Here is a 15053-nt window from a genome sequence, read left to right on the forward strand (position 1 = left end):
CATAAAAACTGGGGGATGATAAATGTTTTCAGAAAGCATTTTCATCAGTTTACTGTAGCTCAGTGGCCAGATTGTGTAATCAGAAGGGACGTGCTCTCACTGTTTAATGTCACCTGCTTATGGTAAGATAGCTTGACAGCATTATGTTTGGAAATAGTAACCACACATCCACCTATGTGATAAATAGTGCACATTTGTGTTGTTCAATGGTTTTCGTTACAATAATTTCTTTGTGCTTTAAAGAAGGAAATAAAACTTTGCTGTGTTCTGACAATTTTGACATCTAATCCATATTATTTTACAACAAGCAAAAGTAATGTGTTTGCTCAGTGAACTGGTGTCTTTACCAGTGTGCAACTGGTAGTGAATACACAAACAAATTTCAAACCTGATAGCATCATGCATCCATAAAAATATAATCTACAAATGTACTGTGAACTGAAGAATGTGCAAAATAGGAACCATGCAGACCATTGAACCTGCTCTGGTGAGTCGAGAGTGTGATGCTGGGAAAGCACAGCAGGTCAGGCAGCATCCGAGGAGCAGGAGAATCCATGTTTCGGGCATAAGCCCTTCATTAGGAATTGCTCTGGTGAGATCACATTTAGGGTACCATGTACAGTATTGGTCTCCTTATTTAGGGAGAGATATGCATTGGAAACAGCTCAGAGGAAATTCGTTAGATCACTACCTGGAATAGGTGGGTTGCATTTGTGAGGAAGATTTGGACAGGAAAGATCTGTATCCGCTATAGGTCAGAAAAGTAAGAGGTGGATTGATTAAAACATTTAAATCCTAACAGATCTTGACAGGACAGATGCAGAAAAGATGGTTCTTCTTAAGGGAGAATCATGATCCGGGGTCACTGTTTATAAATAAGCGATGGCTCCAGTTAAGATAGATGTGAGGAGAATTTGTTTGCTCACAAGGGTGCTGTGAGTCTCTGGAACTCTTTTCTATGAAAGGTTGTTGAAGAAATGTCCTTCAATATTTTTAAAGCACAGATTGACAGATTGTTGTTAAACAAGAGAGTGAAAGGTGACTTTGGGTCAGATTCCATTTCAACTTCACATCATGTCTGATCCTCGTATCTGTTGGTTTTCTTCCAACCCAACCAGCTACCAATCTCTCTCTTGAATATACTCATTGACTGAACATCCAAACAATTTTAACTCTCCGTGCAAAGAAATTTCTCCTATACCTATCCTAAATACTCGACCCTTTTACAAGAAACTGTGATTCTGGTTTTAAGGCCTCTAGCCTCTCGGCATCTATTTTGTCAGGCTCACATTCAATAAATCATGTCTCTGTTACTGGTCCTGGCCCTGACACGTGGCTCTACTCTGCCTCTGTGGCTCATGCTGGAGCATAATTCCAGCCCTTGACTCCCAAAGCCAAGTGTTTAAAAAGAGGGAGAGTGTAATGTTGCAAATGCTCCCCTGAAGCAGTTATCTGATGATGAAAAACCAATGGAAAAGAGCATGTTATACTTGCTACCTGATGGTCACCTGTATTATATTAAATGTGAGTGAATATCAGCGTCAGATATAATGGGTGATTGATGTGATCATGATCAAGACCAGTTTCTGCTGTAATCTTGATGAAGCAGTCCGTTCTGTTTCTCTGAATTAGAAGCCAGCACCTAGAGTCATGGTTTGCATCAATTAGCAATTGCTCATAGTCATAGAGTCATAGAGATGTACAGCACAGAAACAGACCATTTGGCCTAACTCATCAATGCCGACCAGATATCCCAATCTCATCAGCACTTGGCCCCTATCCCTCTAAACCCTTCTTATTCATATACCCGTCCAAATGCCTTTTAAATGTTGCTATTGCTGTATAGTAATTGCACGTGCTGCGTAGACTTCGATAGTTTTCAGCTGGAGTCTAGTGTCCAGTTCTGGGTGCCAAGCTGTAATAAAGGTGTAAGTGTATTGGAGACAGTGCAGAAGAGGTTTATGAAAATGATGAGACACTTCAGTTATGAGGAAAGAATTGGAGAAAGTGGGAACTGTTTTCCTTAGAGTGAAAGATGAAGAGGAGTTTGGATGAAAGTTTTCAAAATCAAGATGGGCATGATCAAAGTGGATAAGAAGAAACTGTTTCCACTCTTACACAGATCAAGAACCAAAGGGCATATTGTTTTGCATAAGTAGCAAATGTAAGCTGTGAGAAACCTTTTGCGCTCTGAGTATTTAGAATCTGGAATGCATCACCTGGACATGTAATGGAGGCAGGTTCAAATGAGGCATTCAAAAGAGCACTGGATGATTATTTGAACAGAAAGAAATGTACAGGGTTATGTGGAAATGGCAGGAGATTGGCATTAAGTTAAAATGCTCAGAGGGACAGTGCAGCCATGATGGGATGAATGGCCTCCTTGTGCACCATAACAATCTCTGTGACAGATTTCTCAATCAACCATATCTCATTCCCTTGAACAGCACCTACATGTGCACATTGACAATACCATGTTAGGTCTTTATTGAGGCTCCTTGCTCGTGACTTCCATATGACTGTTCCCTTACAGTGATTTACTCACAATTAAATATCAATTTTCTCATTGATAATTATATTATCCAGCATATTATCTGGAAATCACAGTGAAGTAAAGATACATGCACAAGACTGTGTAACTGATGAAAGGTAGTTAAACCAAGACATAAAGCAAACTAAGACAAGTATCACCAATTAATAGTAGTTAAACTAAGATACATGCACAGAGCTAAAATACATTTTGTCCTTTCCAATTCTGTGTAATGATCTCATCACCATGACTATATTACTTTAATTAGCTCAGTACTATTTCTGAACACTTACTTTCAGACACTATGTCATTCTCTTTATCTGCAGATTTATCTGTTGCCTGTACCTCCTTCCACAATGTATTATTTACAATCCCAATCTCATTTTCAGCAGCAAGTCACTTTAACCCACGATGTGCAGGTCCTAATATCATGTGTCCTTATCATGCAGACTCCCCAGGACATCAAGGTTTTCAAATAGCTTGAACTCCTGTTCCCACAAATGTTTTCTGTGGTTTTGTAGAGAGCAGTTTCCAATTCAAAGTTTGTGCGAAGATTTGTAGCTCGGGTGCTTGTTGTAGTGGTTCTGTTCGCCGAGCTGGAAGTTTTTGTTACAAACGTTTCGTCCCCTGGCTAGGAGACATCATCAGTGCTGTGGAGCCTCCTGCGAAGCGCTTCTTTGATGTTTCTTCCGGCATTTATAGTGGTATATTCATCCACAAATTCCATCAACAGACACATCGAACTGGACCCAATATACCAATCACTACAGCGGACAGCTGAAACTGACACCCGGAAGCGGCAAGGACAGACCACTATAAATGCCGGAAGAAACATCAAAGAAGCGCTTCGCAGGAGGCTCCACAGCACTGATGATGTCTCCTAGCCAGGGGACGAAACGTTTGCAACAAAAACTTCCAGCTCGGCGAACAGAACCACTACAGCAGTTTCCAATATTAAGAAAGAGGGATCTCAGTGGAAGAAATAAGCCTATTTGTGGACTGGAAACATTATATGGAAAACCATAGAAATAGATATGAAAGAATGATTGTCCCATTTTATGTTCTGTTTTCATTCTTTCTAATTCTCTGTAGTTATGTCATTCCAGCTTTAACACTGAATGCAGGAGAAAGTGAGGACTGCAGATGCTGGAGATCAGAGCTGAAAATGTGTTGCTGGAATCTTCCTGAACAAGGGCTCATGCCCGAAACATCGATTCTCCTGCTCTTTGGATGCTGCCTGACCTGCTGTGCTTTTCCAGCAACACATTTTCAGCTCTTAACACTGAATGCAGCCAAAGTGCACGAGAAAGGTTTTTAACCGTATAAGGTGTTGCTTTTTCAGGAGGAACCGCCTCAAGACAGAAAGGATTCCTCGGATGCATTCGGTCCCTGCAACTAAATGGGATGACCCTTGACCTTGAGGAAAGAGCAAAAATGACCCCAGGGGTGAAGCCAGGATGTCCAGGGCATTGCAGCAGTTACGGCAACCTGTGCCACAATGGGGGGAGGTGCATCGAGAAATATAGCGGCTATTCCTGTGACTGTGGCCACTCTGCTTATGACGGACCATTCTGTAAGAAAGGTAGGATGTAGCATTCTGTTATTGCTAATGTCTACTTAGTGCTGGACATTGAATTCCATGAATGGCACATGGCTCATACGCCATGTAATTTAACATTATTGAATAAATCAATCTCAGAGCTGTTTGCAAAAGTGTTTAGAATGGATGTGTTAATTTTTCACCAGGGTAGCATTACTTTGAATCAGGTGGTTAATTGTACAAGGCAACTGCTTCACGGAAAATAGTTTACCAGTAGATTATTGCTCCTTATGACTCTCACAATGCAATTAGCTACAAGAATGTACTTTATCCTTGAGTTCTCTACATCCAACCTTGGAGGTCCCTCAGATGCAGGTCATGGTGAATATCTTACAAAAGGGGACTGGAGTTGGGGCTGTGTTACAGTGCATGAGAGAGACAAGAAAAGCTGAAAACTAATCTGGAGCTCTCCAGCATGGTCCCCGGACACAGATGAAATTACAGCATTTGAGGATATTTGTGACATTTCCTAATCAATTCCCACAAGTGAATTACTCAGGTAGTCAATACCCTTTACAGGAAAGCAATACAGTTTGACCATTCCGCTATGGACCCAGAGCACCAAGGTTCTTGAGCCATTGGATTTGCAGCTACTGCTGTGTTCCATCAGGTACAAGGCCCCATTGACAACACGTATGTAGTGTCCAGAGCTCCATGACTTATCCATTCAGATTGCTGAGCGGGAAGGAATTTCTTTCCATCAATGTCCAGTTTGTTTGTGATCACAGGCAATAATCGCTGAGCATATGCTCCCACTAAAGCATGGAGAACAGCATCTGTTGATGAAATCCTGCTCATAGATCTCGCTGGAACAGTGAAGGACTGGGATTTAGGTGTTTGAAATCATAAATTATTCAGTACCGTGAGACTTGTTAACAGGCTATTAAAAAGAAAGCACAAATGTGTAGGGACTCATTTCTAATGAATTGCAAAATAGGGAAGACATGATAAATCTGTATGAAACCTCTAACAAAGACCGAGAACGCTGGAGAAATTCAGCAGGTCTGGTAGCATCTGTGGAGAAAAACAGATTTAATATATCAAGTCCAGTATGACATTACAGAACCAGATTTGAGACCGTTCTTCAATTCAGCCAGACTAGACTTTTTTTTAGATTAGACTTACAGTGTGGAAACAGGCCCTTCGGCCCAACAAGTCCACACCGACCCGTCGAAGCGCAACCCACCAATACCCCTACATTTACCTCATTACCTAACACTACGGGCAATTTAGCATGGCCAATTCACCTGACCCGCACATCTTTGGACTGTGGGAGGAAACCGGAGCACCCGGAGGAAACCCACGCAGACACGGGGAGAACGTGCAAACTCCACACAGACAGTCACCTGAGTCGGGAATTGAACCCGGGTCTCAGGCGCTGTGAGGTAGCAGTGCTTCTCTCTCCATAGATGATGCTAGACTTGCTGAGTTTCTCCAGCATTCTGTGTGATTGTTTTAGATTTCCAGCATCAGCAGTATTTTGCCTTTATTCAATTGTATTGAACCTCGGTGTCAAGATTAGAGTGGTGTTGGAAATGCACAGCAGGTCAGGCAGCATCCAAGGAGAAGGAAAATCAGCATTTCCCCTCTCACTTTAAATACATGCCCCCTAGTAATAGACATTTCAACTCTGGGAAAACGTTACTGACAGTCAATCCTCACTATGCATCTCATAATTTTACCAGATTTCTATCAAATCTCCCCTCAGCCTCCACCATTCCAGGTAAAACAACCCACGTTTCTTCAGCCTCTCCGAATAGCTCACACCCTCTAATCCAGGCAGCATCCTGGTAAACCTCTTCTGCACCTTCTCCAGAGCTTCCACATCCTTCCTGTAATGTAGCAACCAGAATTGAATACAAAATTCTAAGTATAGCCTAACCAAAGTCTTATAAAGCTGCAACATGACATCCTAAGTCTTGTACTCAATTCCCCAACCAATAAAGGCAAGCATGCTGTACGCCTCCTTTACCGCACTATCCATTTGCGTGGCCACTTTCGGGGAGCTATGGACTTGAACCTCAAGATCCTTCTGTACATCAATGCTATTCAGGGTCCTGCCATTAACTGTATACCTTTCCTTTACATTTGATCTCCCAAAGTATACCCTCACATTTACCTGGATTAAACTCCCTCTGCCTTTTCTCCACCCATATCTGCAACTGATCTATACCCCACTATATCCTTTGATAACTATTGACAACTCTACCAATCTTTTGTGTCGTCTGCAAATTTACTAACCCACCCTCTACATTTTCATCCAAGTCACTTCCTTCACTGTTGCTGCATCAAGATTCTGGAACGCCCTTCCCCTGAGCATTGTGGGTGCCCCAACATTTGAAAGACCGCAGTGGTTCAAGAAACCAGCTGACCATTATCCTGCAGGGATGTGCAATAAGTGCTGGCCTAACCAGTAATACCCAGATCCACGCAGACACTGGGAAAATGTGCAAACTCCACCCAGACACTCGCTCAAGGCTGAAACCGAACCAGGGTCCCTGGCATTGCGAGGCAGCAGTGTGAACCACTGATCCACCCTAATCTTTTCTGTCAACAAAATCTTTCATTTGCCACAGGACATTTTATTATTTTCAATAATAAATGAAAGGTTACATTTGCAAATGATTCAAATATTTGTGCGATTTGTCTTTCAAATCCATGGATTAAATGATTAACTTAATTCTCCCTGGAAATCCTTGAACTCCTTCCTTCATAATCTATTTAGCTAGGTTAAACATTATGAGGATCAAATAACAAGGCTATAAATCTCAGAAATATATTTCTGACTTCCAAAAGGTTTGAAATCATATTAGATCCTCTTCAGACTTTGAGGCTGCTATAAGTATTAGTGCATTTCAAAAGATTTTTAAATCCATACTATACTTCATATTTATTCCATCAGGTTTCATCAGCACCTAATGCCCTGGGAGCCTTGAGATATGCCAGTTTAATTCCTGACTACAATCTTTCTCCATTGATTCCAATTCACACCCTGCCATTTTAATAGGTAGCTTTACAACATCTTTGAGAACAAACTGTTGTGAAATAATAATTGAAAACTTTTATCTTGCCTTCAAGCTTCCTTCCCATGGCATCTCTGTCATCCTTGAGGGATGTGTCTTTTTCTTCCATGCTTTCTGTTGTCTAAATATACCTCAATGATCTTTTCTTCTATTCCCTTAATGTCCATTGTAATTTGCCTTGCAATTGTTGGTATCTCTTTCACTTCACTGTCGGAATGTAATTGCTTGTCTCTATTGTTATCTTTGTATTCATAAAAACGTCTTACAGGAAGCTCGCAAACCATGACAATTTTTTTTTTGGCGATCACATTCAAACACTAATGAAGCAACATGCCACTGGGAATTGAACTTCACAATGCCTCCCTGACCCTCAAAAAAAATAGGCAGCTGCTGGGGAATTAAGCTGAAAGATGCTGTATCTGAAGTTAATTACATGAAAATGAAATGATTTTATTGCATTCATTTTGGATAACATAGAACGCATGTTTCATGAATCAGTGGTAACAACAAGATGGGGAATCGTGACTAACCCCTTCATTTCAGGAATTTCCATCCTGGGTTTGTTTCCCCAGGAGAGTTCCTGATCCAGATCACCGTGAAATACAAGTAAATCATTATAGAATCTCTATAGAGCTGAAACAGGCTATTCAGCCTATCGGGTCTGCACTGACCCTCCGCAGAACATCCAACCACACTCAGCCCCCTACACCAACTCTGTAACTTCACATCTCCCATAGCTAACCCATCCAGCTTGCACAACTCGGGGCACTACAGGAGTATTTAGCCTGACCAATCCACCTAACCAGGACATCTTTGGATTGTGGGGGAAAACTGGAGCACCTGGAGGATACCCACGCAGACACGGGAAGAACGTGCAAACTCCACACAGACAGATGCCCAATTCCAGAAGCACTCCAGTGCCGCTCACACTATGAGGCAGCAGTGCTAACCACTGAATCACTGTGCCATCCTGAGTACCTGAGCACTGGCAGCCATGCCTTCAGTATATCTTTGATCTATCCTCTGGAATTCCCCAATGAAACCTCAGCTCCAAAATTACGTGAGATTACTTACCACCTGTCTTAATAACCCATTCTGTGGCTCGGTACCAGATTTTGTTTAATAGTGCCCCTGCAAAATGACAATTTTTTTTTCATCCTTAAAACTGTGTTAAAGGTGCTACATAAATGCAAGTTGTTGTGGTAATTAGTTGCTGCATATGAATCCCTGCAGTGTGCCCACACAAAATCATATGTTGGTATTTACTCTGTCATTGACGGGGGCTGGCAGAAAACAAAAATAATTATGATTGATACTTTTTCATGAGTTTGAGCATCACAGGCATGTCCAGCATTTATTTCCCATCTGGTGTCGTTAAGACAACTTCTTGAACTGCTGATGTTCATCTGGAACAAGAACAGCTTCAATGTCAAAAATCATACAACACCAGGTTATTGTTCAACAGGTTTATTTGGAAGCATTAGCTTTCAGACTGCTGCTCCTTCATCAGGTGGTTGTGGAGTATAAGATCATAAGAACAGAATTTATAACAAATGATTACTGTGTCATATTGAACCTGGATTGTTAAGTCTTTCATCTATTTGAATGCAGGCTTTGGTTCATTAATAAGTAAATTCAGAACTTCTTTAAATTGTCTTCTCGTGATAAGATTAGATTAGATTCACTACAGTGTGGAAACAGGCCCTTCGGCCTAACAAGTCCACACTGACCCTCCGAAGAGCAACCCACCCCCTACACCTAACACTGTGGGCAATTTAGCATGGACTAAATTTGGACTGTGGGAGGAAACCGGAGCACCCAAAGGAAAGCCACACAGAAACGGGGAGAATGTGCAAACTCCACACAGTTTCCCAAGGCTGGAATTGAACCTGGGTCTCCACAGTGCTAACCACTGTGCCACCATGCTACCCTATTTAACTTAAGGTTTTATAACAAAAAGTGACATCTCAGCTCAGACAGTACTTTAAAGGTATGAGGTCAGAGTCTGTCCGTATCCCAATCTTGAGTCAGACTGGTTCTATTTCCAAAGTGGAATTTACAAAATATTACATGGATTGACTGCCTGTATTGACTGCCTGCAGATTGTGCATTTTTTGAGCAAAATAGAATTTAAGTGTTGTTAGTGAGCAAATATTAAAAGAAATTTCTTGGTTTTTTGAAAGGTGCTGACATTTATTAATTTCTTCAAATCTATTGGAACCCACCTCTGTAGTCTGATCCCACACAATGAATTGTTTGCTTCGTTTCCACTGATGCAAACCATTCTATATTCTGTGCGGTGATGGGAATTTTCTCATGGCTGTATCTATTCTAGCTGGATAACTTGGCTAAGCATCCAGCAGAAACTCTGCCCACAATCTTAGAAACCAGTAGACCTGGTTTACCTTGGAGAAAAATCCTTGCCAAGCTGTGAGCTTCAAGGCTCATCATATTTAGAGATGATCCTTTCACATGACTCTCCAAGCATGAATATTCAGAGAAATTTGCCTTCTAGTTTCTGCAATTGTGTGGAACTGGGGCTGCAGCAATTGGTTGGCTGATTGTCGGTGGAAACACAAACTTCTACATTTCTAATGAAATATCTGTCTGTTACCTTCTTAATTTTTCTCAAGTTCTCAGCAATCTGGGTTATTGAATTCTATTGATTCATGAATCTTTGAGGGAAATAATTGAAAGTCTGTTATTTCATTAGTTGGTGCTCGATTTTGAATATTCTAAGAATAACAAATAAAATCAAGAGCAATGAAGTCTTAACATTTTCCCTTCTAAATGCAGTGCTACTACCCTGCTATCTAATAACAGAGTCAATCTGAGGTAGTCTGCTGTAATTGTTGAGGTTGTTGTTCAAGCATGAATGCAGTTATCATAGATAGAATGTAGAGTCATTGTCCAATCATCCTTTTGAATAATGGTGCAGAATCAAGGGCAGAACCATCTACTCCTCTTCCTGATACCAATGATTATATATCTACAAGGCAGAAGTCAAGAGTGTGATGGAATACTCCCTATTTGCCTGGGTGGGTACAGCTCCAACAACACTCAAGAAGCTTGACACCATCCAGGACAAAGCATTTTGCTTGATCAGCACCACATCCGTAACATCCACGCCCTCCACCACTGGTGCTCAGTAGCAGCAGTGTGTACTATCTACAAGATGCACTACAGAAATTCACCAAAGATCCTTAGACAGCACCTGCCAAAACCATGACCACTTCCATCTAGAAGGACAAGGGTAGCAGATATATGGGAACACCACCACCTTCAAGTTCCCCTCTAAACCACTTCCTGACTTAGAAATATATCGCTGTTCCTTCATAGTCACTGGGTCAAAATCCTGGAATTCCCTCCCTAATGACATTGTGAGTCAACCCACAGCAGGTGGACTGCAACATTTCAAAAAGGCACCACCTTCTCAAGGGCAAGTGGGACAGGCAATAACTGTTGGCCCATCCTGTGATGCCCAAATCCCCAAATAAATAATAAGAAGTATGTTTGTAGCCCTTATATTGATCAACAACCAGACTCCCCAAGAAAAATGATCTCCAGGTGTTTCACTTTTTTGGTCTTTAGGTGTTTTATTGATGTTGAATGAGTGTAAAGTCTGCAATATAGAACATAACCAATTGATATATATTGTACCCAGTATTATACAGTACAGATTATCATCCACCCATTTCCATTGACTTTATTGGAAATTACAATCGGGTGATTTCTAAGATGGATGCCTGAATCATTGGCATCGCTCCTCAGTATATCAAGGGATGTAGGGGCAGCAATGGAAAATGGCATTAAGGTAGATGAACAACCATGACCTAGAATGTGGAGCAGGTTAAACAGGCCAAAGAGTTGACTCCTGCTGTTGTGTTCTTACTATGTGCCTGTTTCACACGATCATCCTAAATGCATCAAGACCACGTTTCAGTGAAAAGATTGTGGTAAGAAATCTCACAGTTTTAAAGGAGACACTCTTAGACTCAGTGCTTAAATTAGATTTGGTATTTTCAGGGAATTTGCCTTTCACAAGAAATCCCACATTGCCTTTTTTCTCCTCTACCTCTAATTTGAATTCCTGTAGATCTAACTCCCTGGCATAAAGCAGCATGATATTTATATTTTTGTATCTTTGTACCTTTGCTTATATCTCTCTCCTATCAAATTACCATTCAATACTCTTATATAACCTATTATTTCTAACCAAGAGCTTTTGTCTTCCATTTTCAAAGCAATTCAATTGTCAATCAATGTAATTTGGATTTCTTCTAGAATTTAGCAATAGGAATAGCCTGTCAGTCTTTCATTTGTTGATAAAGTGTTTTGGCAACAGAATTTCTGACTTCCTCGAATCTTTATGAAAAATAAATTTCTATATGGAAGGTCTTTGGCATTGTCCGTTTCAATTACTTATCAGACAGATTTGAATTGACATAATATTTTGATGCCTTTTATCAAGTCAGCATATCTTAGTGACCTGTTTTCCAAAGGGATCATATTATGTCTTCCTTCATCTGTTTGTACTTTAATGATGTCTTGCTAAAAGTAGTTGTCCTCTACATTAATGATGTGACCCTTCAAAAGCCAATATATTCCTGCCACTCAGTCTAAAATCAATTTAGGCATCACTGAATTGCCAGACTTTCTGACATCCCTCTGTGTGTGAATAAATGTCTCTTGCATCTCGCATGTTTCATTGTATTTCAGAATATCTGATGTGTAAAGGATCTATGAAATCCATTTGCTCTCTGTCACAGAATTACCAGCATCTTCCAAACTGCAAGCTACCTTTACAACAACAATAGTGAAAACTTCCAATGATGTCGTACCTTAACCATTAGTAGAATGCCTTAAGCACTCTGCAAATGTAATTATTCAGCAGGATCTGACAGGACTTGTAGGAGAAACAGCTGAACTTAGGAACATGATAGGCCATTCAGCCCATCACGACTGTTCAAACATTCACTGAGATCATGGCTGATCTGTGGTCTAACTCCATATACCTGCCCTTAGCCCATCTCTTAATATCTTTGCTTAACAAAAATTTAGCTATCTCAAATTTAAACTTAACAACAGATCCAGCATCTGCTGCTGTTTGTGGAAAAGTGTTCCAGACATCTCCCATGATTTATGTGTAGAAGTGCTTCTTAACAACTGTCCTAAATGGTCTTGCCCAAATTTTCAGACTATGACCCCTGGTTCTGGAATCCCCAACCAGTAGAAATAGTTTATATCTATCTACCCTATCTTTTCCTGTTGATATCTTGAAGATTTCAATTACATCATTCCTTAACCTTCTAAATTCTGGAGAAATCAGGTCTAATTTGTATAATCTCCTCTCATTGCTTAACCCCGAAGTCCAGATATCATTCTTGTAAATCCACGTTGTATTCCCTCCAAGGCGAATACATCCTTCCTAAGATGTGGTGCCCAGATCTGCTCAAGGTACTCCAAGTGGGGTCTAATCAGGACTTTGTACAACTGCAGCTTCCCCCAAAAGTAAGTTGACCAAAGTTTGGTGGAAGAAGTAAATGTTAAAAAATGTTTTAATGAAAGCGAGAGAGATGGCAAGATCTTTAAGCAGGAATTCCAGAGCTGACAGAATGATCCAAATGAAGATGCTGCCCCCAATGACGAAGCGAAGAAATTGGTAGCCAATGGAGCCATGGCTGAAAGGCCAAGTGTGAGAGATTCTGACACTCGGAGAGCTGACTCTGAATGAGGCAGTACTAAAGTTAAGGACTGTTCATGTGTAAATAAAGGGTGACTTGGTGATACCAGCCTTTGTTGAGTTATTTCAGTCACCTTGAATACTTGTCCACTTTTGTTCCCCAGAACCAGATCCAGTACTGCACCATAGCTTGTTGGGCCTTCTCCATACTGATACAAAAACATTCCCCTGGATACATTTCAAGAAATCCACCACTCTAAACTCTTCACTCTATGACTTTTCCAATTTATGTTGGATATGTTGAAATTCCCTAGTATAATTACTCAATTATTACTCTTACCCATCGCTGTGAACATATTTGCTCCTATACTTCCCACTGACTCTTTGGGGCCCTATAATACACTCCCAGTAAGAACATAAGAATATAAGAAATAGAAGTTGGCCATCTGGCCTGTCGAGCCTGCTCCATCATTCAATATGATTATGACTGATCGTTTTGTGGACTCAGTTCCACTCACCCGCCTACTCACCATAATCCTTAATTCCCATACTGTTCAAAAATCCATCTATCTTTGCCTTAAAAACAAGGTAGCCTCAACTGCTTCACTGGGCAGAGAATTACACAGATGCACAACCCTTTGGGTGAAGAAGGTCCTCCTTAATTCAGTCCTAAATCTGTTCCCCTTATTTTAAGGTTTTGCCCCTTAGTTCTAGTTTCATCAGCCAGTGGAGTGAACCTCCTTACTTCTATCTTATCGATTCCCTTCATAATTTTATATGTTTCTATGTGATTCTGCCCTCATTCTTCTAAATTTTAGTGAGTATAATCCCAGTCTACTCTGTCTCTTCTCATAAGCCAACCCGCTCAACTCCCAAATCAACCTAATGAACCTCCTCTGCACTCCCTCCAGTGCCAGTGAGTCCTTTCTCAAGTAAGGAAACATAAACTGTACAAAAATGTGACTGCCCCCTTAACGTTTCTGAGTTCTCCCCACAAAGCATCAGTTGAAAAGCTTCCAAGGTGTGGTGGGGAGGAGGTTCCGAGGAACCAGGATCCCGGGGAAGGAAGACGTGTTGGTTGCAAGGATAAGGGTGTGATACCCAGTGGCTAACATTTATATTCCTGATGAAGGGCTCTGGCCCGAAACATCGAATTTCCTGTTCCTTGGATGCTGCCTAACCTGCTGTGCTTTAACCAGCAACACATTTTCAGCTCTGATCTCCAGCATCTGCAGACCTCACTTTTTATGCTAACATTTATATTTCAATTGCATCACGAGGACAGAATACCTGGTCATTATCGCAATACTGTTCATTTGATTTTGTTGTTCATTGTCCTTCCTGCATTCTAACAGTGACTACACCTCAAAGATCCTTCAGTATGAAGTAGAGTTGGTTAGCTTAGATGGCTGACTTGCAACGCAGTGTGATGCCAACAACATGTGTTGAATTCCCACACCCGCTGAGATCACTATACAGGGCCCTGCCTTTTCAATCTCCATTTTGAGGCTGGCCTTTAGGATAGACTCACCACCAGTTGTCCCTCTTTCATGGGATACTGGGACTATGGTGACTTCTCATTTTGTAGCGCAATAAAAAGGCAAATCATTTTTTAAGGTGTCACGTTCCATCAAATGGAGTCACTGTTGCACTGCATGGAGAAAATGAGAAGTTATGAATAGTGAGATTCTACAAAGTCCCTGTGGTGTCGGATTGAAGTTCTTTCTAGAGGAGGTGGAATTGTTCAAGGATCAATTGAGTGATGAAGTGGAGGTGTCCCAAAGCTTTTGCCATTGAGCCAAGTTATAAAGGTCCAAAAAGGGAAGACATCCTTATATTTCAGACTGAAAGAGATGGATTCTTGGTCAGCACTGGAGTCAAGGTTTTTGGGGAAAGTGAAGGAAAGTGTGTGTGAGGAATGTTGGATCAGCCATGATCCTACTGAATGACAGAATGGAGTAGAGGGGCTGAATGGCCTACTCCTCTTCATATAGCTTAATGTCCTTGCTCACGAGTAACGATCGTATAATCGTTCTAAAGATGCAAGTCATGTAACGTGTTTAAAAATTAAAAGAAAGTCATGCATCTTGCAAACCTGAAGTGAAAACAGCAAATCGTTAAGCATAGTCACCATATTGATTGGCACCTTACAATAGTCAAATTTTCAAAATAATCAGAGGTGATGAACTTGAATGTTTATGTTAATTGCTGCTAGAT

At 40.9% G+C, this 15053-nt stretch overlaps 1 protein-coding gene across 1 annotated transcript in view; it reads left to right on the top strand.

Annotated features, from left to right (window-relative positions):
* The window catches only part of LOC132817323 (contactin-associated protein-like 5), a 910472-nt gene that overhangs the window by 699178 nt on the left and 196241 nt on the right, over positions 1-15053 (top strand). The window contains exon 18 of the mRNA XM_060827733.1: positions 3873-4112. Within this exon, the coding sequence (XP_060683716.1) occupies positions 3873-4112 (240 nt within the window). The remainder of the gene's footprint in view (positions 1-3872; positions 4113-15053) is intronic.

The sequence above is a fragment of the Hemiscyllium ocellatum genome, chromosome 7 (genome assembly GCF_020745735.1).
Source record: "Hemiscyllium ocellatum isolate sHemOce1 chromosome 7, sHemOce1.pat.X.cur, whole genome shotgun sequence".
NCBI classification, from domain to species: Eukaryota; Metazoa; Chordata; class Chondrichthyes; order Orectolobiformes; family Hemiscylliidae; genus Hemiscyllium; species Hemiscyllium ocellatum.